General features: G+C 42.7%; 4 protein-coding genes across 5 annotated transcripts; 2 read left to right on the top strand and 2 right to left on the bottom strand.

Moving 5' to 3' along the window:
* Positions 1-23: 23 nt before the first annotated feature.
* Positions 24-3915, bottom strand: slc25a51b (solute carrier family 25 member 51b). The gene is made up of 2 exons (XM_075481312.1): positions 3598-3915; positions 24-2122 (listed from the first exon to the last, which is right to left on the bottom strand). Exon 2 carries the CDS (start codon positions 2068-2070, stop codon positions 1135-1137), a length of 936 nt encoding a protein of 311 aa, XP_075337427.1. The 5' UTR covers positions 2071-2122; positions 3598-3915; the 3' UTR covers positions 24-1134.
* On the top strand, positions 3800-10733 carry ints10 (integrator complex subunit 10). Of its 2 annotated transcripts, XM_075481309.1 has the most exons (18): positions 3800-4519; positions 4657-4724; positions 4809-4912; positions 5021-5160; positions 5246-5327; positions 5415-5555; positions 5664-5838; positions 6180-6346; positions 6454-6593; positions 6751-6904; positions 7116-7198; positions 7640-7795; positions 8371-8479; positions 8730-8809; positions 8925-9087; positions 9224-9317; positions 9623-9691; positions 10223-10733. In XM_075481309.1, exons 1-18 carry the CDS (start codon positions 4391-4393, stop codon positions 10377-10379), a joined length of 2211 nt encoding a protein of 736 aa, XP_075337424.1. In that variant the 5' UTR covers positions 3800-4390; the 3' UTR covers positions 10380-10733. The 2 variants fall into 2 exon arrangements, with proteins under 2 accessions (XP_075337424.1, XP_075337425.1); XM_075481310.1 differs by lacking the exon at positions 9623-9691 and having other exon boundaries at positions 3804-4519.
* Positions 10640-14252, bottom strand: tlr1 (toll-like receptor 1). Its single transcript, XM_075481308.1, has 2 exons — positions 14029-14252; positions 10640-13407 (listed from the first exon to the last, which is right to left on the bottom strand). Exon 2 carries the CDS (start codon positions 13398-13400, stop codon positions 10989-10991), a length of 2412 nt encoding a protein of 803 aa, XP_075337423.1. The 5' UTR covers positions 13401-13407; positions 14029-14252; the 3' UTR covers positions 10640-10988.
* Positions 14253-15814: 1562 nt separating this feature from the next.
* On the top strand, positions 15815-21916 carry klb (klotho beta). Its single transcript, XM_075481307.1, has 6 exons — positions 15815-16755; positions 17833-18346; positions 18445-18713; positions 18804-19060; positions 19261-20192; positions 20529-21916. Exons 1-6 carry the CDS (start codon positions 15997-15999, stop codon positions 20972-20974), a joined length of 3177 nt encoding a protein of 1058 aa, XP_075337422.1. The 5' UTR covers positions 15815-15996; the 3' UTR covers positions 20975-21916.
* The last annotated feature ends 152 nt before the right edge of the window (positions 21917-22068 follow it).

The raw sequence follows: 22068 nt of genomic DNA on the forward strand, positions 1-22068 counted from the left end.
AAAAAATAACAAAGAAGCAAACACTCAGAAGTACTTTGTTTTATAGTTAATGAAAGAGCACTGGTCCAGATATAACAAAGCGAGCAAAGGTGCAAATATAAAAAAATAAATCACTGGATCTATTATTCATTGCAGTTGAGTTTTTAGAGAAATACGACTTTGCTCTCTTTCAATAAATTTCTTCTTCAAACAAACAAACAAACAAAAAAAGACAAATCTGAGTGTTAGTTGTTTTACTGACAAATATCACTGAGCACTTGTTTAAACTCAAAGAACACACCCTGCCTGTGGCACTTCAGAGAACAAGTCAAAACAAACGTCTTAGAACATTTCCCGTATAACAATCGTGTGACAATAGAAACTTTAAAAAAAGAAAAAAAAAAATCCAGACATTTTGATTTTTCGTTGAATATTTTTTGGCGTTTCCAAAAATAAGTGTGAATTATTCGGATTTGTACCATGTGGGGAGCAAAGCATAAGGAAAAATAAAGTTAATCACTCTCTCCTTGAAAATTACTCTCAGGACAAGAAGAAGAAAACGGCCAAAAACAGTAAAATGTTTAAGTGGCAGAATATTAGCTTGACAGAGTGCTCTTGGTCTAACAAACAGATGGCTACTGTCATCCAAAACACCACAGCACACACAGCACATACAAAGAGAAAACTTCTACAACATCGTTAATTCAGTCAGGTAACCTATCATCGAGACTGTAAAAAAACAAACCAACAAAAAAAAAAAAAAACACACATCTTGAAGTTCTGATGTTCTGTTTGCTCTCCCAGCTTTTTTTTCCTTTTTTTTTCTATACACAGAGCAAGCGAAGGGCATTTGATTTGGACCCTGGCACATGTTTTGCAAAGGCTGAAGTGTGTGTCTTGGTTTTAACACTTTGACGACATTGAAAAGTAACAATGGCAGGCGGTTATCTTACGCTGACTGTTGGCCCCTGTCAGAAGTGCAACTTCTCCGCTACCCCTCGGTCGTGGAATCTGTCCCACTGACGGTGACCCGATTGCCTCGACTTCACTTTGCAAAGTCCCTCTTCGGACCACTTCTATCCCTCCATATGGGTATCCCTTTAAATGCATTCTCTACCGCTTTCGATCTCAATTTCATCCTGTCAATTCCTCCTCTCAGAGGAGATTTAGCAGCAGCTCATAGGTGGCATTGATGATCCCCCAGGAGAGAAGTGAACGGTGGTAGTTAAGGTGAGCCCCTCTGAAGAGCATGGCGAGGCTGCTCCCCCTCTCTCGCCACACTGTTAACAACACCTGCCTGCACGGCTGGAAGGCTCCACCCACCTGAGACTGAGCTCTGGATTTTACCACATTTAATGGGTAAAACATAATGCCAAGCGCTGCTCCCAACACTCCTCCACACACAAAATCATTAACCAAATGACCGGCTCTGTTAGAAGCCTCGGGCAGTTGCTCTTTGATGGGCCCTCGGAGCCCAAAGAAGAGCACATTGCTAGGGCCGTTACGGAGGAGTATGGGCACAAGACCACGGTAACACTCTCTGACACCATACTCAGATAGAAGTGTCCGGAAGGTGTGGGCTGTGTTGTTGAAGCGCCCGTGGTGCCGATGGTCTTGTAGGAGAGTCTGTACGCGCTCAAATGGCGTCAGGATGGCTTCTGCAGTTCCTGCTAAGGCTGCAGCAAAGCTTCTTGTGACAATCTCTGGCACCCCACTGCCGCCTGCCTGGTCAAGTAACACTCTGGAGAAGTCCTCATATAGGCCGAACATGATGGCCACGGTAGTGCTCTTTTGGAGCAGTGGGGGCAGCAACCCCCGGTAAAGATTTCTCAGCCCATCCCTCTGGAGCTGCCGCACCGCCTCAATAGCCAACACACCGTGCAGCTGCTGGCGGAACAGCACCTTCTGGATGGGGAAGGTCACCACAATATTGGTGAACGCTGCAAGGGAACCAGAGACATAATGCCTCCCTTGAGAGTTCAGACTGGTGCTCAGAGCCCCAGTGGGCAACAGGGAAGGGCCTCCTTTTTTCAGGGCGGCCTGGGGTTGAGGTGTCCGGGCCGACTCAGAGTCCATGGTGCTGACAGCCATGCGAGTGCACCATAGCCTGATCCTCCAGCATCACATTCAGCACCGCATACCACTGTAAAAACACAAATGTTGGAGAATGAAATATCAAAAGCATGGTTTTATCTCGCCTTTCAAATAAACTTGTTACATCATCAGGTCAATTTCTATGTGATAAGACAAAATATATTGTCAGTCCTTTCAAATGAAACGTTGACGCAAATTGAACTGTTACAACCGCCTGCCTTAAACTTGCACAAACAGGCTGCCCCAACTGCCAGCTGATAAGGATTATTACACAACAGACCGATAAGTGTGGGCTTAGTCATGGAAAGGTCCAGCGCAACTCCTACAACATGTGCATTGTAAAACATCAAGCACCTTATATTTGGCATGATTAATGACTGTCAAACATAGTTTGTCAGTATGAAATAAGCTAGCAGACCAATGCACCCCGTTAAATATGACAGTACTAACAAATAAGCTCCAGTTAAAGCAAGACCCTATCAAAAGTAAATGTAGGACTCTAAATACATTCAGTATACCAAGCGAGTCGTCTAGGAATTATCTAAATATAGACCACAAGAGACATAATGGTGTTTAAACCAAAAATAATCAGACCAGTGATCTTTACGCACAGTTTCAGGTCACTATGACAAACCTGGCTGATACGTGGCTCCTGAGGTCTGCTAGGTTAATGTGAAATTGATTTATAATATATATATAATATTTTTCAAAACAGCACTGGAAAGTCGTAATCTGACAATGCACATTTCCTGTGATCATTAGTGTCATGATTTAGCACTATAAAAACGAATACTTACAGCATTTTCACAGTTAATAAGATATTTTACTTTGAGCATGTCACACTTCCCAGCTTGTGACTCTATAGTTTCAATTCTATGTCACATCTGCACGCAATAGACCCGTATTTTTCCATTAAAAGGTAACACTACATAAAGACAAGTAGCTACATATGTGTGCAGGAGAGAACAACCAGCTATTACGAAACAGATGAATCTTTGGACCACACGCCCTGTATGTGCTGCCTCCTTTGAACTCATTTTGTCGCGTCATGTTTTTTCTCCTGTTATACTGCAAGTCCGAAGGGTGATAAAAAAAAACACGAGGGCCACATCTTAGTTAGGAGAACACGAAAACTATTAGTCATCTTGCTGTCAGATCGGCTAACTGGGGGTGAAATGTCATTGAGGTGGGAACATGCTCAACTCAAGAGCCACACACTGAAATGCTAGGCTACTAAGAAACTTAGGCTAGCTCACCACGGCTAGAAAATGCTTAATCGATAGCATTTAAAGCAGTTAAATGTGTTTTCATTCAACACAAGTGGAAGAAGACTCGATAAAGCAAAAGATAATAACTGCAATCTAAAACAAAAAAATAACTGTCCGTCTAGAATGCTAAGTTAGCATGACCAGAGTCAAAACGGACAGGCGCTTATTGATGACAGAAATTAGATAAAAAGTCAGGAGGCAAAAGAGCCTCGCCGTTTTAGCCACACAAGTAATGAGCTCGTGAATGAGTATTTACCTGCAGTGTACACCAGACACCAGCTGTCTTATCCCTGGACAGATAGAGCTGTCTTTTGCAGGGTAAATGGGCCAATGCTGTAGGTCGTGTCTGAAACTCCGGAAGCAGCAGGTGACAGCGACGTCTCGTCCGCGCCTGCGCATTGTTGTAAATCTGAGACTGGATGGAGCCAGGAGCGAATTTAAATAGACGCTTTAGAATTGCAGACTCATTTACTTGAATTATATGGTATAAATAATGGATAGTATAAATGAGTGAACAATTCCAAATGTGTCTGACGTGAAATAAAACTAGTTCGTTAAAATGGAGCGACTTGCTAAATGGACGTCGCTAAAACGGCAGTCCGTAAAGCAGGATACTGGCTCATTTTTACGACTTCGGCGTGATGTCATCATCGTAACGTTAGAACAAGTCGACAAATAAAGACTTACCCGGCTTTGTTTAGAAATTTCACAAGGACTTTCTGTGGCTTTTAATGATACGTTTAAACGTGGTTGTAATATCTCTATAAGATGATTGAATAAGAGAACACCTTATAGGTAGTATATAGTTCTCGCAAATATGGCAACTGAAAGTCGGATAGCTAAAGCTAGCTAGCTAACGTTGTATGCGGCTAACAATATCATTATATTTTGCACACAACTGCTGTTTAATATTTTCCTCTTACAATTTCGCCTCCGAGACTTAAGAGTTTAAAGGAACCGCGTGAGTTAAATTACAGTCTGAGCTGCATATGTGATCATTTTTTACCCCCGTCGAGTTGAAAAAAAACCCCCCAACAGATTAATGCGAAATGTCAGCACAAAAAGACTGCGAGTTTTTGGTGAAAAGAGCCCGGGAGTTGGTCTCTGATGATCCTTGTGCGGCAAAAGCCTGGCTCATAACTGCCAGGACCCTTTACCCTGCAGATTTCAACATACAGGTAACAACAATTACCTGCCTATAATGACAGAGGAACCACAGCAGATGTGGAAATTCCTCTAAACGTTACACTTGTATGTCTCAGGTGTCTGTGGAGCTCTGTCGTGATTCCTAAATTTGGTACACGTGTTTTTACAGTATGAAATGTACATCATTGAACGCAATGCAGAGAGGACAGCCTCGGCAGGGAGACTGCTGTATGACATGTGAGTTACAGCATCGTATGAGTGTTTATGTCGGGCACCTTGAGATGAAAGTCTGCTAACAGTTTAATATTATGCGCCCATTAGGTTCATAAACTTTCCAGATCAGCCTATAGTTTGGCGTGAGATTAGTGTCATCACAGCGGCCCTGCGCAGTGACTCTCAGGATAAACATGCACAGTTTCTACGAGGTATGAGTTAACACTGCATTTCTCTGAGGAGTGTGATCATGAAGCATGGCTGGCCGTATTAGGAGCAGTGTTTGTTTTGGAAATCTGAACAGTGCTTTTCTCATCCAGGGCTTTTTGAGACGCTACCTGGTCGAGTGCAATGTGAGATGCTGCTGAAAGCCACAGAGCAGTGTTTCAACACTTTGGAAAAGGCAGAGATGCTGTTGCTCCTTCTGAAGCGATTCCCAGAGTCTGTGGTCCAACACGGGGTATGTAATAACGCCGTAGCTCGCGTGTCTTGAGATACGAATCCCATGTAACTCTGTGAATGGTTACAATCCCCTGCATCGTTAGGTCAACTTAGGAGAGACACTGTTGGACGCAGAGGTATCAGAGAATGTGGAAACTCCTGTCAACTGCTTCAGAAAACTTTTTGGTGAGTGAATTTTAAACTTGAAATTAGTTGCATTAAAAACAAAACAAACAAAGAAAAAGCCAATTGTTACCTCTGCCATTTTCACAGTGTGTGACGTCCTTCCTTTGGTCATAAACAACATGGACATGCGCCTGCCAACAAGCCTCATGCAGAAATATATACTGAAAGCTGCTGAATTCTACATTGGTTATGTTACTCGTGGGCCCTCATCTGATGTACAGATACAAGGTATGGTTGCTTTTTAGTCTGAACCCAGGATGATCCCTTTAAATATCAACATTTCCTGTTCAGCGTCTGCCTGAGATTACTTACAGTTCCTTTCATTCTGTCTTTTAGGCTCCCAAGATGCCGGGACTTTGAAGTTGCCTGGTGTGTCCCGTGGCGCCCAGCGGTATGTTATTGATGGCCTGTCAGAAAAATCGTCAGTGGTGGCAGAACCTTGGGAGAGGCTGCTCGATATTCTCACTTTGGTCGGCGCACGCTGCGAGTGGCAGGGAGACAAGGGACAGAGGTCTGTCACACAGTCACTACTGATTTTTAGGGTTCTAATACATAGGGGTACTTCTGTAAAATAGTGAGTTGCTTGTTTATCGAGTACAGCAGCTGTTGTTGCTGCTACCAATGCAACCTATCACATGAGTTTTGTTATGTCTAAAAGAGCAAGTTGATTCAAATTAATGGTCCTTTTTATTTATTAAGGGTTTTGAATTGTGTGAGCACAGGAAAGAAATTCTTTCCTGTGCTCACACAATTCTTTCAAAGAATACACAAGAGTGACAATATTTCTTGTAACTGATTTGATAGAATAAAACGTTTCAAAGGAGTATACTTGTTTGTGTGTGTGCTCTGCAGTTATGTGGACATGCTGCAGAGAGTGAAGGAGCTGTGTCGCTACCTGCCTGGTCTGGAAGGAGACACGAGGTCTCGCTGCTACAGTCAGGTGGTCATCTGCGCTGCACTCGTTCTCTTCCGCAGTGCCTTCCTCTATGTCTCAGCTGTACAGCCGGCACTGTTCCAGGGTCAGCCTCCATCCGTGCGAACACACACACACACACAGTTCGCTGTTTGTCCATGTCGGCCGTGTTTCTCTGTTATGGATTAAAGTTCTTGCATTGATGTTTTGTAGGGGTCAGTGCAATAAGTTTGGGGCCGTGGATCCTGGTAGAAGATTTGAGCTCAGTGTACAGCGACGTGGAGGCAGACAGAGGACCAGTGAAACATGCGCATAAGAAACGCAAACTGGCCGACGGGAGAGAGAAGACAATGGTGAGGACCGATTTGAAGTCTTATGTTTTGACGTGATTCTAGTGAAAAGCCAAAAAAAAAAAAAAAAAACCTGCACATATTACATTAACATGGCACAAGGTGAATGAATGTACTGTGTTTCCATTGCATTATCGGTTACTTGTGTGTGTTATGGTAGAGCTCGGATGATGAAGAAGGTTTGGTGAAAGGCCGCGGTCGGCACATTTTAGTCAACAAGACCGAGATGCCCAGCTGGTCAGAGACTCTGGAGAGCTTCCGCACAGCAAGAGAAAGCTGGGACCTCCTTCACTCTCACGATGGTCTGGAAACTGGTAAGCGCCACTGAGGTTTGTTTGTGTGGGTTTTTTTTGCATGCGTTCAGTCATGCTGCCATCACTGTCATGAGGTAGCTGACACAGCAATCACGTGAAATGCAGATGGACTTTTTTTTTTTGCTGCCAAAGGATTTAATTTGATTTGCTGTAAAGGTGGGGGTTGAAAGAGTTAAATATTTTAAATGAACTTTGCTTGTTGATGTCTTAGAGTTCAAGAACATCTGTGCCGCGTGGAAGACCGACAGCTGGCTGTGGTTCAGAATATTCCTGACTGACATGATTATGTACCAGGCAAGGGTCACTTTCTCTTCTACTGTTTGTGGCAAAACGCCAGCGGTTCTTTTATCTGTGGGTTGTACTGTAACTAAGTGCTCGCTCAACGGGAATCGATTGTTTCTCTCGATTGTATTTTAAGGTATCGTCCTTAAAATAGCTCCCTTGATAAGTTTAACTATATTACCACTACTTATGTGCTTATTCTGCACCTTGTCACATTTTAAAACTGAATATTTGATTATGTAATGGATTAACCAAAACTGCAAAACAAAGCCCAGGATTCATTAAGACGTGCCTTTTTATTCAAAAAGACTGACACAAGAAAATGTTTTGAGACTTGTAAAAATCAAGAAGCTAAAAGGTCTCACTCAATACATGCATATTCATACGTTTTTCGAAATATGTGGCTTACAGGTTGTCTTTGACTGTGCTGATTGTGTTTGTGGTTGTGTTCAGGGCCAGTATCGTAAAGCCCTCTCCAGCCTGCATCAGATGGCTGCCGTGCAGCAGCCTCAGCCGGGGCAACAGAGCCCCTCAGGTCAGACCAGCCTGGAACACCACAGGGCTCTCATACAGCAGGCATCCTGCCACTACGCACTGGGAGAATACAGGGTACACAGAGTTGCGCTGTGTTGTTTGCCGTTTTGTCGTGTTTTCTGATATCCAAAAGGGAATCAATCACACCACATGGCCAGAAGGTGGTGTCGTAGTGGACAACTGTTGCTCTGCATTAAATGGGGGGAGTAATTTGACATACGTAATAAAACATTTTCCTCATTCTGTTCTTTTGCAAACTGCAGTTGACAACCGTTTGTAAATCAAATCAAATCAAATAAAATCAAATCAGATCAAATAAAATCAAATTTATTTATATAGCACATTTAATGTACAAACAATTCAAAGTGCTTTACATAAAATAAAAGAATTGCAGCAGGGAGTGTAAGAAGCATAGTTTGTACCTAGTTTGTCAAAGGTCTGCGGTTTCAGGACATGAAGCGGAATACTTTATGTTTGACAGATGTTCTGCCTTCCATAGTATGGCTCTTAAATTATTTAATTGAAAAGAAAGACCTTGGATTAATAATTACTTATGAAAAATAAGTACAACCTGTTTGAGTTCATGACATTTTATGTAATCGTCCTGCCTTGCGTGCCTTTAATGTATTGCATTGTACCTGTTTTATCAGATGGCCTGTGAGAAGCTGCTTGATGTCGTCGGTGGACTGATTCCCCCAAACACAGAACCATCAAAGGCCCCAGAAGATCAGAGTAGAGTCAAGACCAAAACTAGGAAGGGTAAACAAAATAAATCTGACTTGTATGTAAAATAATGACATTTGTACTGTCTTTCAGATTGATTAATACTGTGATGATTCTGTACTTACTTGGTATTGTGATATCAGGTGGACCACAAGCTCAAATAGTCATGAGAGACAAATTATTTTGTTATCCCAAACTTATAGAACATGTATACACAGATGTCCTAATAATGAGATGCGATAGAAGAATATCTAACTGAGGTTTTGTTTGCTTTTGTCTTTACTAGGTAACGACCTGAGATTGCTTCCTTGTACGAACAAAGCTGTGTTACCTTTCTGCCTCCAGCTGATGCTCGCTTGCTTTAAGGTACTTCAACCAGCGAACCCTGTGGAATGTTACTGGAGTGTTTTACATGGAGTCCCTGCTAGAACTAAAGCCTCACTGAGGAACCTCTCTTTTTTTTCTGCCCTTGGTCAATCAGCTCCGGGCCTTTGCAGACAATCGCGACGACCTGTCCCTCGGTCATGTGGTGGTGCTTCTGCAGTACGACTGGCCACAGGGCGAGATGCTGTTTTTAAAGGCGGTGGATAAAATCTGTCAGCAAGGCAGTTTCCAGTATGAGAATTTCTTCAACTACGTCACCAGTATCCTTTTCTGCAACTACTCGCACAACCTAAATACTGTCAAAGCTATTAAGAGGCATCGTTGCATGTACAGTTAATGGACCCACACTTCCCATGTGCAGGATGTTTGTCTCCATTAGCTCACGGTTTATCTCAGACATCGACATGCTGGAGGAGTTTGCCTACCTGCGCACTCCAGAGGGGGGGAGAATTCAGCTGGAGCTGCTGCCCAATCAGGGAATGCTGATTAAGTAAGCAAGCCCCTTTCAGAGCTTTTTTTTCCCTTCAGTTGGCATGGTGACTGCACTCTCCCGTTCTGTTGGTGTGTTTTTTAAGAGAACAGTGCTATTTTACTGATAATCTGCATAGACATGGCCTGTGGGGGAAATTTCACTCAGAACTGAATGAACTGTTAATGGAGCGGGCCTTGTAAAAAGAAGGGGTTTATGTAAGAAAAGAAAAAAAAAATCTGACTCCTTGGATCATTGCTGTAGCAGTTAAGACACTTGAATGAAATCTCACTGACTGAGAGTTGTTGAATGTTGCTGTCCCTCAGGAACCCTAGCCCCGCCCTGGGGGTGGAGTTAAATACCCTTCTGCTACAAGGGGTGCAGACGATGGACAGGTACCCCAGGCCCCTCCTCCCACAGTCCCCATCCCGCCCACACCAGTCACCCTTCCTTCATTCCCAGCTTCAAGGCTTGTCACCCCCCCACCCAGTTTTAATTTGGGCCTGTCATTTTTTACATTGAGTTAGTTGTTCTTTGATTTCCTGTCGGCGTTTGTTGATTTGAGCCATTTCTCCTCTTTCTGTGGTCATCGCTGTTGTTATATGAGGATGATGTCGGTGTTGTTGTACAGTCAGTTTTCTTGTTTGCCTTTTCATAACACTTGATCTCATTTCATTTGTGGACATGTTTTATATGGTTTTAATTTGTTGTAATGTTAAAAATGTGGTTTAAACTTGATTGGTTAATTTGTGTGTGTGTGTGTGTGTAAGGAAAAAAAAAAACTTGTTTTCCCATGAGTTTATCTTTACTCATGGGTAGTTGACTTAGATGTCAGTTTCTGTATATGACAAGCATCTTATAAGAATATATATTTCTCTGACCAGGTTTATGTTGTGTTTATTTTTTTCTATCCCTTCTTCTTGCAGACACCACACAGTAACTCGAGGAATCACCAAAGGAGTGAAGGAAGACTTTCGTCTGGCCATGGAGAGGCAGGTGTCGCGCTGTGGGGAAAACCTGCTCGGTGTGCTCCACCGGTTCTGCATTAATGAGAAAATAATCATTATTCAGTCCCTTCCGTGACACCTGGCCCGGTGCTTTTCACTCTTTTATTGGCACAATTTTAATGCAGTTTTGACTCCAAAAGCAGGACACATTTCCAGCCAGAAAAGTATTCTCCTTGCCTTAAAAAGTGGACCTTTCTATTCTGAAAGCTTGGGAAAACACTGGATATGTTGGGCTATTAAAGGAGTTAACTGACTGTCATATGCTCAGCTAGAACATTTCGTGATGTGATGTGTAGTGGCAGTCTGTACTGACAAAAGGATCAAATACACTTTTGATACTCTGTGGTAAAGTTTATTGTTTTTGTTGCAGTCTTGATCAAACAGTTAGTTTTTTTGGATGTTTCCATTAAATGTCTCCTGAATGTTTAAATGGTCGGCATTTTGCATCATTTTATAACATGCAAGCATTTCCAAAGCATCAATCAGGTGCTTACACTCAGAAAAAAAAAGCAATGCGAGTTATAGAAGCAAGCAAGAAAATCTGCATATTTTTTTTACGGAGTCCCCTCGCAGGGCATACAAGTGTTTTTTTTTTGGGTTTTTTTCAGTTCTCTGTTTCTTTTTTACAAACCTTCCACAACGTCCCCTTTCACACTTCCTCTGAAAGTCTTCCCCCGCCTCAAAGTCACTCTTCTATTTCTGTGACTGGTGCATTCGGCAGGTCAGCCTGTAGGGCAGCCCTGAGGTTAGCCCAAAAAAGCCTGTGCTTGGCTCTGTCCTGGGGCCATTCCAGATAGGTGTTGCGGCTCATCATCGACTTGAGCTGAAAGTACTTGGATGGAATCAAATACTGAGGGAGAGGCTCTAGCAGCACAAGCACAATGCTGTCCGAGCCCAGAGAAAGGCGCTGGTGGCTGGCGAAGTACAGCTCGTAATGGCACCACTCGCTCGTGACAAAATGAGCAGAAAGCACAAACAGAGAGCGGCGGCTTTTGTCCACGCAGCTGATGATGTTATCGACTATTGTCTTTCCTGGCACAAAGCTTCTCTCATGATGGCAGATTCTGAGCCCTCCTGCAGGGCCTTCAAGGTTGGGAAGGAGAGAATTCTTCACCCAGTCTGCGTCGTGCTGGCTGTAAGACACAAAAGCATGGAACTCCACACCCACCAGATCTTCAGGTCGAATGTGTTGCCTTCTTGCACGATGTTTGGCTCTGGTCCACTGCCAGATCATACTCATGTACCAAGGAACATCGCAACGATGGCACAGAAATACAACTGTGACAATCAGTGCCACAGCGGGGACCAAGATGGTGGCTGCCAGCAAACCCACATTACAGGAGACCTCTGGGATCCAGAAGCCTTTCAAAGGGGTGTCCCTAACATCCTCTGGGTAGGTGCAGTAGTAGCTCAAAGGCCAACTCAACAATTCAATGCCTGAGTCTGTTCTCTTATTTTCAGCCCTGATTCCAAGGCTTATAAAGTCTCTCAGTGTGCAGATGCAGGTGAAGGGGTTGTGACTGACATCGAGGGTTTTCAGGTTGGGGCAAGTTTTCAACTTATTTACAGAGGGGGCATGGAGGGAGTTTGACTTGAGCAGAAGCTTGCTCAGGAGGGGGAAAGCTTTGCACCCTGGCAGGTCCAGCAGCCTGTTAGAATTCAGATTCAGGGAAGAAAGTTTTCTCAGTTTAAAGATGGTGGAAGGTGGTACCACAGAAATCTGGTTGTTCTGGAGGTCCAGTGTTTCTACTCCTTCTGGGAGGCAGTTAAACACCGTGTCTGTCAGACCACCAGAGGACATATTCATGATGGTGATGTTTGGTGGCCACTCACACTTAGACAAACCGTCATACACGAGGGAGTTGAGGCTGAGGTCCAGATGTTGCAGAGACTTCATGTATTGCACACGTTCACTCAGTACTTGGATGTTTCTAAGATTGTTACCTACTAGAAACAGTTTTGTCAAGTTAACCAGAGTCTTGCAATCAACTGTTTGGCCATGCTTCACACTGGAGAACATTGAATCAGACAGAGCACAGTAGGAGAAGTCCAGCTCCATGATGGGACTCAGTTTCTCTGGGCATGTCATGTGTATGAGTGCAGTATACAGGATAGATATTTTCTTGACTGGGATGTTGATAAAAAAGTCATACATTGCCTCCTGAGAGAAGAAGAAAGAGTTCACAGCTGCCCGTCTGACCATGAAGGACTTCACGTTAGATGTCTCGGTCACTGGGGTGTCAAGATAAGGTGGTTTGTCTATGGATACGTCAGAGAAGCTTAGATGGGCAATAGAAGTGCGCAGTGCTGCATTCAGAAATTCAGTTAAGTCTTTCCAGTAAATTCTAATTTTTCTCATAAAAACATGAGATGTGCGGATCTTTCTTTTCTCACTAAACTGCTGCAACAAATGATTGTAACCTTCCGTCAAATTTTCCATCTCCACCTCAAGAAAGTGTGACAGAGCATCCCCAAGCAGGTCACTGAGCACAGTTTGAGCACCATTAAAGACTATCTGAAGCCTGTGAGCATCAACATCAATCAGGCTTCCTGCTTCATAGTCAAGTTGCTCCTCCAGGAAAAGGTTCATGCTGTGTAGTTTTACCTTTGCAATGCTTGCAAAATCACCCACGCTGATGTTTTCTGCTCCAAGCGCTAATCTCTCCAGTTTTACCAGGAAACTGAACTCGCTTCCCAATGTCATGTTAAGAAACCCGTTCCAGGCCAAGTTTAGCACCACGAGATTCCCTGTGTGCAGCAGGTACTGTTGACCTGACAGGTTCAGGAGCCTGTTGTGTGACAGATCCAGAACCTCCAGTAATGGCGTGTCAAGAAAAGTCTCGGCATCGATCAGCTCCAAACCGTTCCATGACACATTCAAGAACTTCAGGAGGGTGATGTTTTTGAAGTCTCCATTGTGAAGCTGATGGATGTGGTTGCATGCAAGGTTAACAGACTCGGCCATCTGTGGCAGGTCTGTTGGGACAGAGGAGAGATTTCTGGATGAACGGTCTACGATGCTGTCGTGGGATGAAGCGCATCTCTGTAGTCCCACCAACATGGCCGCAGCCCAGACAACCGCAGTTGAGAGCCTCATCGTTTGCCTGGATATAGACAAGGAAGTGGTAGAGAATACATGGCACTAGTGAAAAATAATAGCATAAATGAATGCAGTCTTAAGGCAATGTTCCTGCAATAAAACGACCACTGTGACTGTTACAATGTTCAGATATGTTGAAACAGCTTTTAATAGGTGTCGATTCAACTTTATGATGATATTTTGTGTTGCTTTTGCTACCGTATTTTGCTATTGAATAGAGAAATGTTGCATTGGCAGTCCATCCTCGTTATATAATGTAATAGACAAATTAACAGAGACGGACTGAATTGGACAGACACGTAACATCAGAGCCTTCATGAGGGCACACGTCATTGCAGGAATGCTTTAGTTGTTGCTGTTGCTCATAATATATTGGCAGCTGATTGTACATCTTTTACCTGATAGGAAAGTCTTTTTTTCCCCTAAATATCCTTTGATCAGTTATTAGTCTGTAGCATTTTTTTTCAACTGCTATTGTTCTGTTGTTTTCATTGTCACATCATTTTTAAAATGAAGCAAATAACATTGTGTTTGAGAAGAAAAAAAACACTTTTAAGCTTTAAAGCACATAAATACGTCTGCAGAAAGCCTGATAATGAAAGGACGGCAAGAAAGGAGCACTGACCTTTAGTGAAGACGCATGTGCTTTTCAGCATATGCACTTTGCTCACAATTGTCACACAGCGAATGAAAATTCATCAGTTGCAAATCTCCAACATTGAAGGAACGATTAGAATACAGTTGCTTTGCTCAAAAAGTAAAGCAATTAAGATTTTGTATCAAATGACGAGCTTCTGCTGTCTGTTGCAGGTTCTGCCACTCACTTTTTTAAGCGGTTTCAGTAAATGGCAAAGATAAGGGGAAACAGAAATGAAAGTGCCTCTGCAACAAGTCTTGTTTTTTTTGCATGTACATCCTCTTTTCACTTCACTTTATCCACTGAACAGAGTTTAATTGCATGCTTTAATCTGTGCTTCGTAATAGATGAGTAAAAGTATTAGAATCTGTCTTTAGTGATGACAGTGATTATCCGTTAAAATAAAAATAAAAATGGATGTTTTATTATTGGCAAGGCAAGGCAAGTTTATTTGTATAGCACAATTCAACTACAAGGCGATTCAAAGTGCTTTACAGAGACATTAAAACAGTAGAAATAAAAAGCATGATTTAAATTTTAAACAAAAATAAAGCAATAAGAACAATAGATACAATCAGTAGTTAAAATGCGATTAAGTTTTGAGCTTTATTCAAACGCAGCTGAAAATAGGTGTGATTTTTTTCCATTGGTAAGATTAGTGTTTGTTGCTTTTTTTTTGGGTGCTTTAAGTTTAAAAACTTTTTTCCTTTGTCTATTTTGAATCTATTCAAACATGTTGCAACATCAGTTGCGTGAATCAGACGTCCGACACAGCTCACTGTTTCTAAGAAGACCTATCGTGATGACCCCACTGTGGCCACTTTGGGTGGTAAATGAACATTTTCCTGCTCTGTTTACTTAACTCACCATCGCCTTGATGCAGAGTGTACCCTGGGTGACTGTTGTTTACTCTCGACTGCCATACAGACGTCTTTATTGAAGTACAATGAGAAATAGGTGTTTTGATGAGTTTGAAATGTGATAGGAAAGCTTGGTCAAAGGCGAGCATGTGTGCAGACAGATGGACTGTGACACACACACACACACACACACACACACACACACACACACACACACACACACACACACTTCCCAGCAATGTTTTTAACCAGCCTCCTGCCTAGGGACACAGACTGGAGCTAAATTGAATAAGCTCATATAACCTGGTGTTTTCTGTTCTCACCTGACATTGTTTGATCAAATCTTAAGAGAGCACTGCAGATGTGCCCAGCACTCTCTGACCATTTGTAAAATGAAAAAAAGTAAAGGAAGCAGCCTTCTGTTTTATTTATTCTTTCCCTCTTACACAATAAATGTGCCGAAAATGAAAACGTATTTATCTGTATTATAAAATGTGCACCGATTAACTCAACTGTAGTAAACAAACCTACGTCTTTATTATAAAAGGACTACAGTGTGAAGTACTTGTGAAGCCAGGATCAGAGTGCAAGCTAATTATTGACACAAGAATGATCTTTTACAGCAGCCATAATGTGCCTGTCAGCTTTGTGAGTGTCTGTGCGTCCTCACGAGAACAGTAACAGTCTTACATTTTGTTTAGTTGTGACTGTATTATTATTTTTTTGATCGGTGACATAATCAAAGCGTGATGGAGTAATTTTGGAAATACGGGTGGAGATAATTCACTGGAGCTTCCTAAGAAGTATAGTAAGTCAAGTGTGCGTGGATCTGAGTCAACCTTTGTATGCGTGAGCATTGTTGTGATAGGGAGGGGCTGAGTGAGAGCAGAAATAGAAGGGATAGGGATAGGGAACACTAACCAGGTTGTCAGATGGTTACTGCAGCACCTGGAGGATTCAAATATCTCCCCCTTTCTTTCAAACATTATGGATCTCTTGTCAATTGGAAGAGGATTTATCATGATTAAAAGAGCAGTTGACTGACACCTGTTATCCCCTAAAAGTGGATTTCTGAGACAAGGCGTACTCCTTCAGTATGGTGGGCCATCCTTCACCTCCCAGATGCCTCTTATTCTCCCTCTTGTTGGTGGTGCCTCTTTGGAACAAGGCAACTTGTTCTCCTGGGGAGGGCAGGAGTATCTGGCAGCGGCCCAAGCTGAACCCCATCATCAAAGATCAGTCTTTCCTTCATGACACCTTCCCCTCAGGATTTCTCTGGGGCTCAGGGACATCTGCCTTCCAAACAGAAGGAGCCTGGAGCCAGGATGGGAAAGGCGCCTCTATTTGGGACCATTTCACTCACTCCTCCGTCAGTAGTAATTTAACCAGAGAAACTGCAAATGTGGCAAGTGACAGCTACAATCTCTGGAAAGAGGATATCGAGGCACTGGAATATCTAGGCGTAAGATCATACTCTTTCTCTCTTTCCTGGCCCAGGATTTTTCCAGATGGCAATGCCACAGGTGAGCCTAATGCAGCAGCTGTGGAGCATTACAGCTGCCTCATAAAGAGCCTTCTGGAAAAGAAAATTGAGCCCATTGTCACTCTTTATCACTCGGACTTGCCACATGCGCTCCAGGAGCAATATGGAGGATGGAAAAATGGCACGTTGGTTGGACATTTTGAGGAGTATGCTTCGTTTTGTTTCCGCACATTTGGGAGTCATGTTAGGTACTGGCTCACGATGCATAATCCATACCTGGTGGCTGTGCAGGGATATGGTACAGGTGTGCACGCTCCTGGACAGAAATTGGGTCTTACTGGTTCTCTTGCAGTGGCCCACAACCTGATCCTGGTAAGTCCTACAGGGTCAATTAACAGGTTTTGTACAGTTTATAAAATTGCACATACAATCTGTGTGTGAACTTTGAACTTCTACAGTTTTATCAGTTTATGATGGTCGGGGAATGTTTATGTCTTTGAAAACACTGTTAGGTGACATGACAGTGATGCAAGCACAGACTGTACCGGTGTTGAATGATCCCATTAAATCCATCATATTTTACTGCATTCAGCCAGTATAACTCAATGCAAAACCTCCCCTCTCACTTGTTATTTTATCTCCTTGATAACTCGTTGGCCATATTCATATTGACAGGTTTGTCGTAAGTAAACACGACACTTAAAAAGATACTGTGGTCAAAGTCCACCACATCAGCACTTTTGTGCTGGAGGGAAACTGTGTGTGTCAGGAAGTCACGGAGATACGCCTCATTAATAATCACTTATGTTTATGCAGTCAAGCACAGATGGTAGGCTTACAGCTAACACTGAGCCGGTGAAACGAGCAAATAGAGATTTGCTGCTGATTGCTGAAAACTTTAGTAATACTCTATTACTTCTGCCATGGAAGTTTTTTGTCCTACTTGAATTTCTAATTCTATTATTTCAAAACCATTTCAGTTTGTGAAATGTTACAGCATATCTTGGTGCTACTGCCTTATATCCAGATGTGTATTAACATTCATAAAACCTACCGCAAAATAGAAAATGTATGGAATTGTGTACAATTGGCAGGGATGTATGTTTTGTAAGTAGTTTGTAAAAGTCCCTTTTAATCTTTTTTACATTTTAACTTGTCAGATACGAAAAAACCTTCTGGTGTTACAATGTCTATATTGCATAATTATGATGATTTGATCCGTATTAAAGTGTCCTAGTCGACCACTACAGTGTAACAATGGGCCTTGGTGCATTATACCATTTCCCTTGAACGGAAGCAAATAAAAGAAATACAGCCAACGGTCATTTAAGTGTTTACACACATATAGATATGTCATATAGAGACAGTCTTCAGTGAAACAATTTTCAGATTGTGATCATGTTCTGTGAACAAGCAAGATCATAATGGTGCGTCTGCTGTCATTTTCAGGCACACGCCAAAGCATGGCAGACCTACAACACTCACTTTCGCACATCTCAAAAGGGTAAAGTATCCATTGTTTTAGGTTCCCACTGGGTTGAGCCTCAAAGAGGCCAAGCCACAGCTGCCAATGCTGCACTTTGTCAACAGTCGATAGAAGCCGTTCTTGGCTGGTTTGCCAACCCCATCTTTGCTGAGGGAGACTATCCACTCTCTCTAAAAATGAAGCACGGAGACCTTATGCCCACATTCACTCCTGAGGAGAAGCTCTGGGTGCAGAAAACTGCAGATTTTTTTGCTCTGTCATTTGGACCTAACAATCTCCGTCTAGGCCGGAACCTGGCTCACTATGGCCAGACTATAACTCCGGACCTGCGACGCCTCTTAAGCTGGATCAAACTGGAGTATGGGAGCCCCAACGTGCTGGTGGCTGAGGGAGGCTGGTTCTCTGAAGCCAGTGTGGGAAGGGAAGACACAGTGGCCATCTATCTGATGAAGAGTTTTATCAACCAGGTCTTGCAAGGTGAGATGTAAAGAGCTAAATGTTTCTTAAAAAAATGAGTAAAATTTTGTAATAAAACACAAACATAACTTCTTCTCTTTCTGTTATTTCTGTTACAGCCATCAAGCTTGATGGCGTGCAGGTGTTTGGTTACTCAGCCTGGTCTTTAGTGGATGGTTTTGAATGGAATTATGGATACAGTATCAGACGAGGTCTTTTCTATATCGACTTCAACCAACCAAACAGAACCAGGATCCCCAAGACCACCGCTCAGTACTACAAGCTTGTGGTCTCTGACAATGGTTTCCCAAGTGACGAAACATCCATAGAGTTCAAAGGCCAATTTCCCTGCAAATTTCATTGGGGCATTGCAGACTCAACATTACACGTAAGAGGAAGGAGTTAACATGAGTGACTGAAGCAATTATTGTCTAAATTAATAGCTTTACAAAATGTATTGGTTCGTTTGTTCTTGCAGGTGCACTTCTACCCTTTCTCACCACAGTTTACTGACCCTCACCTGTACAGTTGGAACCTGACAGGAGACGGATCATTGCATCCGGTCTCAGGGGTGAAGCTCCAAACCAGACCAGCCCAGTGCACTGATTATTTGGCTATCCGTGGCCATCTTCGCCTGTTTGCATCCACTGGAGCCTCTCATTATCGCTTTGCTCTAAACTGGTCTCTGATTTTACCCCAGGGAGACCGCTCTCATGTGAACACTGAGGCTTTAAGGTAGTAGTACACAAACACAAACATGAACCAGCATTCCTGAAGTCCACCAAAATTAACCTGAATTTGATTCATTTCAACGTAATGCAATTCATTTTTTTGCTGAAACATAGCATAACTAAAAATGTAAACACTCTGCCTTTATTTTACTCCATCTTTCTGTGTACAATTATTAAGCCCTTTTTCTTTTTTTTTTCTTTAAGGTACTACCGCTGCGTGTTAACTGAGCTTAAGAAGCTGCACCTGGACGCTGTGGTTATCATGTACTACCCAACACATAGAACTCCGAATTTGGGTTTGCCCGTGCCACTGCATGCCTCTGGAGGTTGGCTAAAGTACAGTACAGTGAAAGCTTTTCAAGAATATGCAGCACTTTGCTACCAGGAGCTTGGTGCTTGGGTTCGATACTGGATCACCATTAATGAGCCAAACAGACTCGTAGACGTTTATTCCAGTGGGACGGAGAGGCATCAGGCAGCTCATAACCTCCTTCTAGCTCATGCTAAAGCCTGGAGGTTATATGAGAGGGAATATTACAGTCAGCAGCAAGCCCTGGTATCCCTTGCACTACATGCTGACTGGGCCAAACCTGCCAACCCCTTCCTAGAATCACATACAGTAGCAGCAGAAAGATTCCTTCTGTTTGAACTTGGTCGCTTCTTAGACCCACTGCTGGGGACTAGATATGAGGACAAGCAGAGGAAAGGGGACTACCCACATGAAATGGAGGCTTACCTTGAGGAGAGAGCTCGAGTAATGGGCCTCCCTGGATCCCCTCTTCCTAGTTTTACTGAGGATGAGAGAGAGGAGCTGAAAGGGGCGTTGAGCTTTATTGCCCTAAACCATTTTACTACACGTTTAGTTTCTCCTTATCCCCACACACAAGCCAGTATTCGGGAGAAACCATCCCCTGATCATGACTGTTTAACACTCTCTGACCCCACCTGGCCCTCCTCCGGCCTGGGACAGGCTCTGGTACCCTGGGGCCTACGGAAGATGCTGAGATGGGTGAGCCGGAGATACGGTAGAGCTCTGCCTGTCATAGTTACAGGCAGTGGGATTGACGATCAGGCTCCTGTTGAGGATAAACTCAGGCAGCACTACATCCGGAGTTACTTGCAGGAGGCTCTCAAAGGTGGGGCACCCAGAATGCATTGTGTTATCATAGCTGACTTACAGCCCCACAGGGAAAACAGGTTTAATGATCTTATTGCTTTCTTTTACTTCCTATTATAAAAACCACAAACATCATAAAAACATAAAAGAGAGAAGAAAAAAAAAAACAAAGCAGCAGAGTTGATCGGTGTTGTCTTCATTATTTGCCCATCATGCATTGCATGATTACTTTGACATGCAGGCATGTTATTTTCTTACACATATCCTCGCGTGCAGTGTTTTCTAACTGGATGAAGAACAGAAACGTCAGTGTTGATGTTCACTTTTGTAACCTTTAACCTCTATTTCTTTTCAGCTTACCATCTCGATGCCGTCAACTTGCAGGGCTTCTACGTGTGGAAGCTTCAAGATCAACATACCCCCCAATATGGCCTCTTCAGCTCAACCCAACACCAATCCCAAGCTAAGGCCTCCATTGCTGTGTACAGAAAAATTATTTCTCACAGTGGCTTCCCTAACAATTACACAATGAAGCAGTGCAGGTTTAGCGATCTGCAGGAAAGTTGCTCCATATGTGAATGGATGTTCAAGAACAAATCAATGGTGGTTTTTGGAGGCTGCCTCCTGGTAACAGCTGTTATGTTGGCTGCTCTTGTCATTTTTGTCATCATCACAAAGAGAAATGAAAGACAAGGCAGAGGGAGACAGATGGGCAAGGTGAAGCGGAGGAGACGAAAGGAAAGGGCACCGATGTGTTTGTGTCCTCCTTCTGCCAAGTACTTGGAAAGATTGACTCATTAACTGGTTGAATTACTATTACAGGGAAGATGCACAATGTACGCTTGTGCCTCCTCTGTTAATGTCTGTTTGCTGTTGTGACAAGTATGTGATCGATTTACCAAAAATCACCGTTAAGAGAATGTGTCTTTATCCCTTTTTTGGTTTGATAATAGAGATAAATGCTATTTCTATATTGTCTAAATTAACATAAAAAAAACACCAAATTTACTTTACACTGAAGGCACTTGCTTGCTCACATGTTTGTGTTTGACAAAAACCTGAAAATTGATGTGAGCTAGATAGCTTACTACAAAGGAGAAGACAGGTTTTACCTTATTTGTCACCTTACTTGGGATGTTCAGTACAGAGAAAATATGTCAATACCATTATTGTGTCATTGCAATAAAGTCAGTAATAACTATAGTTTGTCGTTTAACTTTGATATCATTTAAGTTACACTACATGATGTAAGAACTTTTAGTGGTCAGACATGTATTTTATTGTACTTTTGTCACAGACTGTCATTCTCCAATGATGGGACAATGATGCCCTCTAGTGTCTCCATTTGGAGCTGGAATGACACACAATAAAACATGAGTCTGTCTCTTCCTAAGAGTTGGACAAATGTCAAAAACTACCTTATGCTCATGGGTCTGTAGGTATAAAGCATCACGACTACATGCCTGACTCCTGTTCAGCTAAGCATGAATAACTAAAGGATGGTTGACTCTCCATATGTCTGGATCATTAGATTTTGTTTTGTTAAATCCTTATATAAGTAATTCTGGTTAGCAAAGTTCCTATTAATCCATCAAGGTGTCTAAAAAGCATATAACCCAGGAGCCTCCATCTTTGATTTGTGTGGAGCATATGTGAGAGACACACATTGATGTTTACTGGGATCATGAGATGTAAAATGCTCTTTAGTCTTGTGTAATGGAAAGCAACCGAGTCTTCGTGAGACTACATGTGTTGCACATCCGAAAACAGAAAACCCCTTAACTAGAACAGTCATCTTCATTTTAAAACAATGAAGTAACATCATTGAATGCCTGCCACTGCAATATGTAAAACCCTGTTTGTGCTTGTGGTTGTTCAAGGATAAATTCCATCGC

Source organism: Odontesthes bonariensis, chromosome 13 (assembly GCF_027942865.1).
Source record: "Odontesthes bonariensis isolate fOdoBon6 chromosome 13, fOdoBon6.hap1, whole genome shotgun sequence".
Lineage (NCBI taxonomy): Eukaryota > Metazoa > Chordata > Actinopteri > Atheriniformes > Atherinopsidae > Odontesthes > Odontesthes bonariensis.

Bases quoted from the DNA above. Each gene is read 5' to 3' on its own strand.
- klb (XM_075481307.1), top strand. From the start codon at position 15,997: ATGGTGGGCCATCCTTCACCTCCCAGATGCCTCTTATTCTCCCTCTTG. The intron at 18,347-18,444 runs GTGAGATGTAAA...TTTCTGTTACAG, and splicing joins TATCAACCAGGTCTTGCAAG to CCATCAAGCTTGATGGCGTG. The intron at 19,061-19,260 runs GTAGTAGTACAC...TTTTTCTTTAAG, and splicing joins GTGAACACTGAGGCTTTAAG to GTACTACCGCTGCGTGTTAA.
- tlr1 (XM_075481308.1), bottom strand. From the start codon at position 13,400: ATGAGGCTCTCAACTGCGGTTGTCTGGGCTGCGGCCATGTTGGTGGGA.
- slc25a51b (XM_075481312.1), bottom strand. From the start codon at position 2,070: ATGGCTGTCAGCACCATGGACTCTGAGTCGGCCCGGACACCTCAACCC.
- ints10 (XM_075481309.1), top strand. From the start codon at position 4,391: ATGTCAGCACAAAAAGACTGCGAGTTTTTGGTGAAAAGAGCCCGGGAG. The intron at 4,913-5,020 runs GTATGAGTTAAC...TTTCTCATCCAG, and splicing joins ACATGCACAGTTTCTACGAG to GGCTTTTTGAGACGCTACCT. The intron at 5,556-5,663 runs GTATGGTTGCTT...TCTGTCTTTTAG, and splicing joins ATCTGATGTACAGATACAAG to GCTCCCAAGATGCCGGGACT.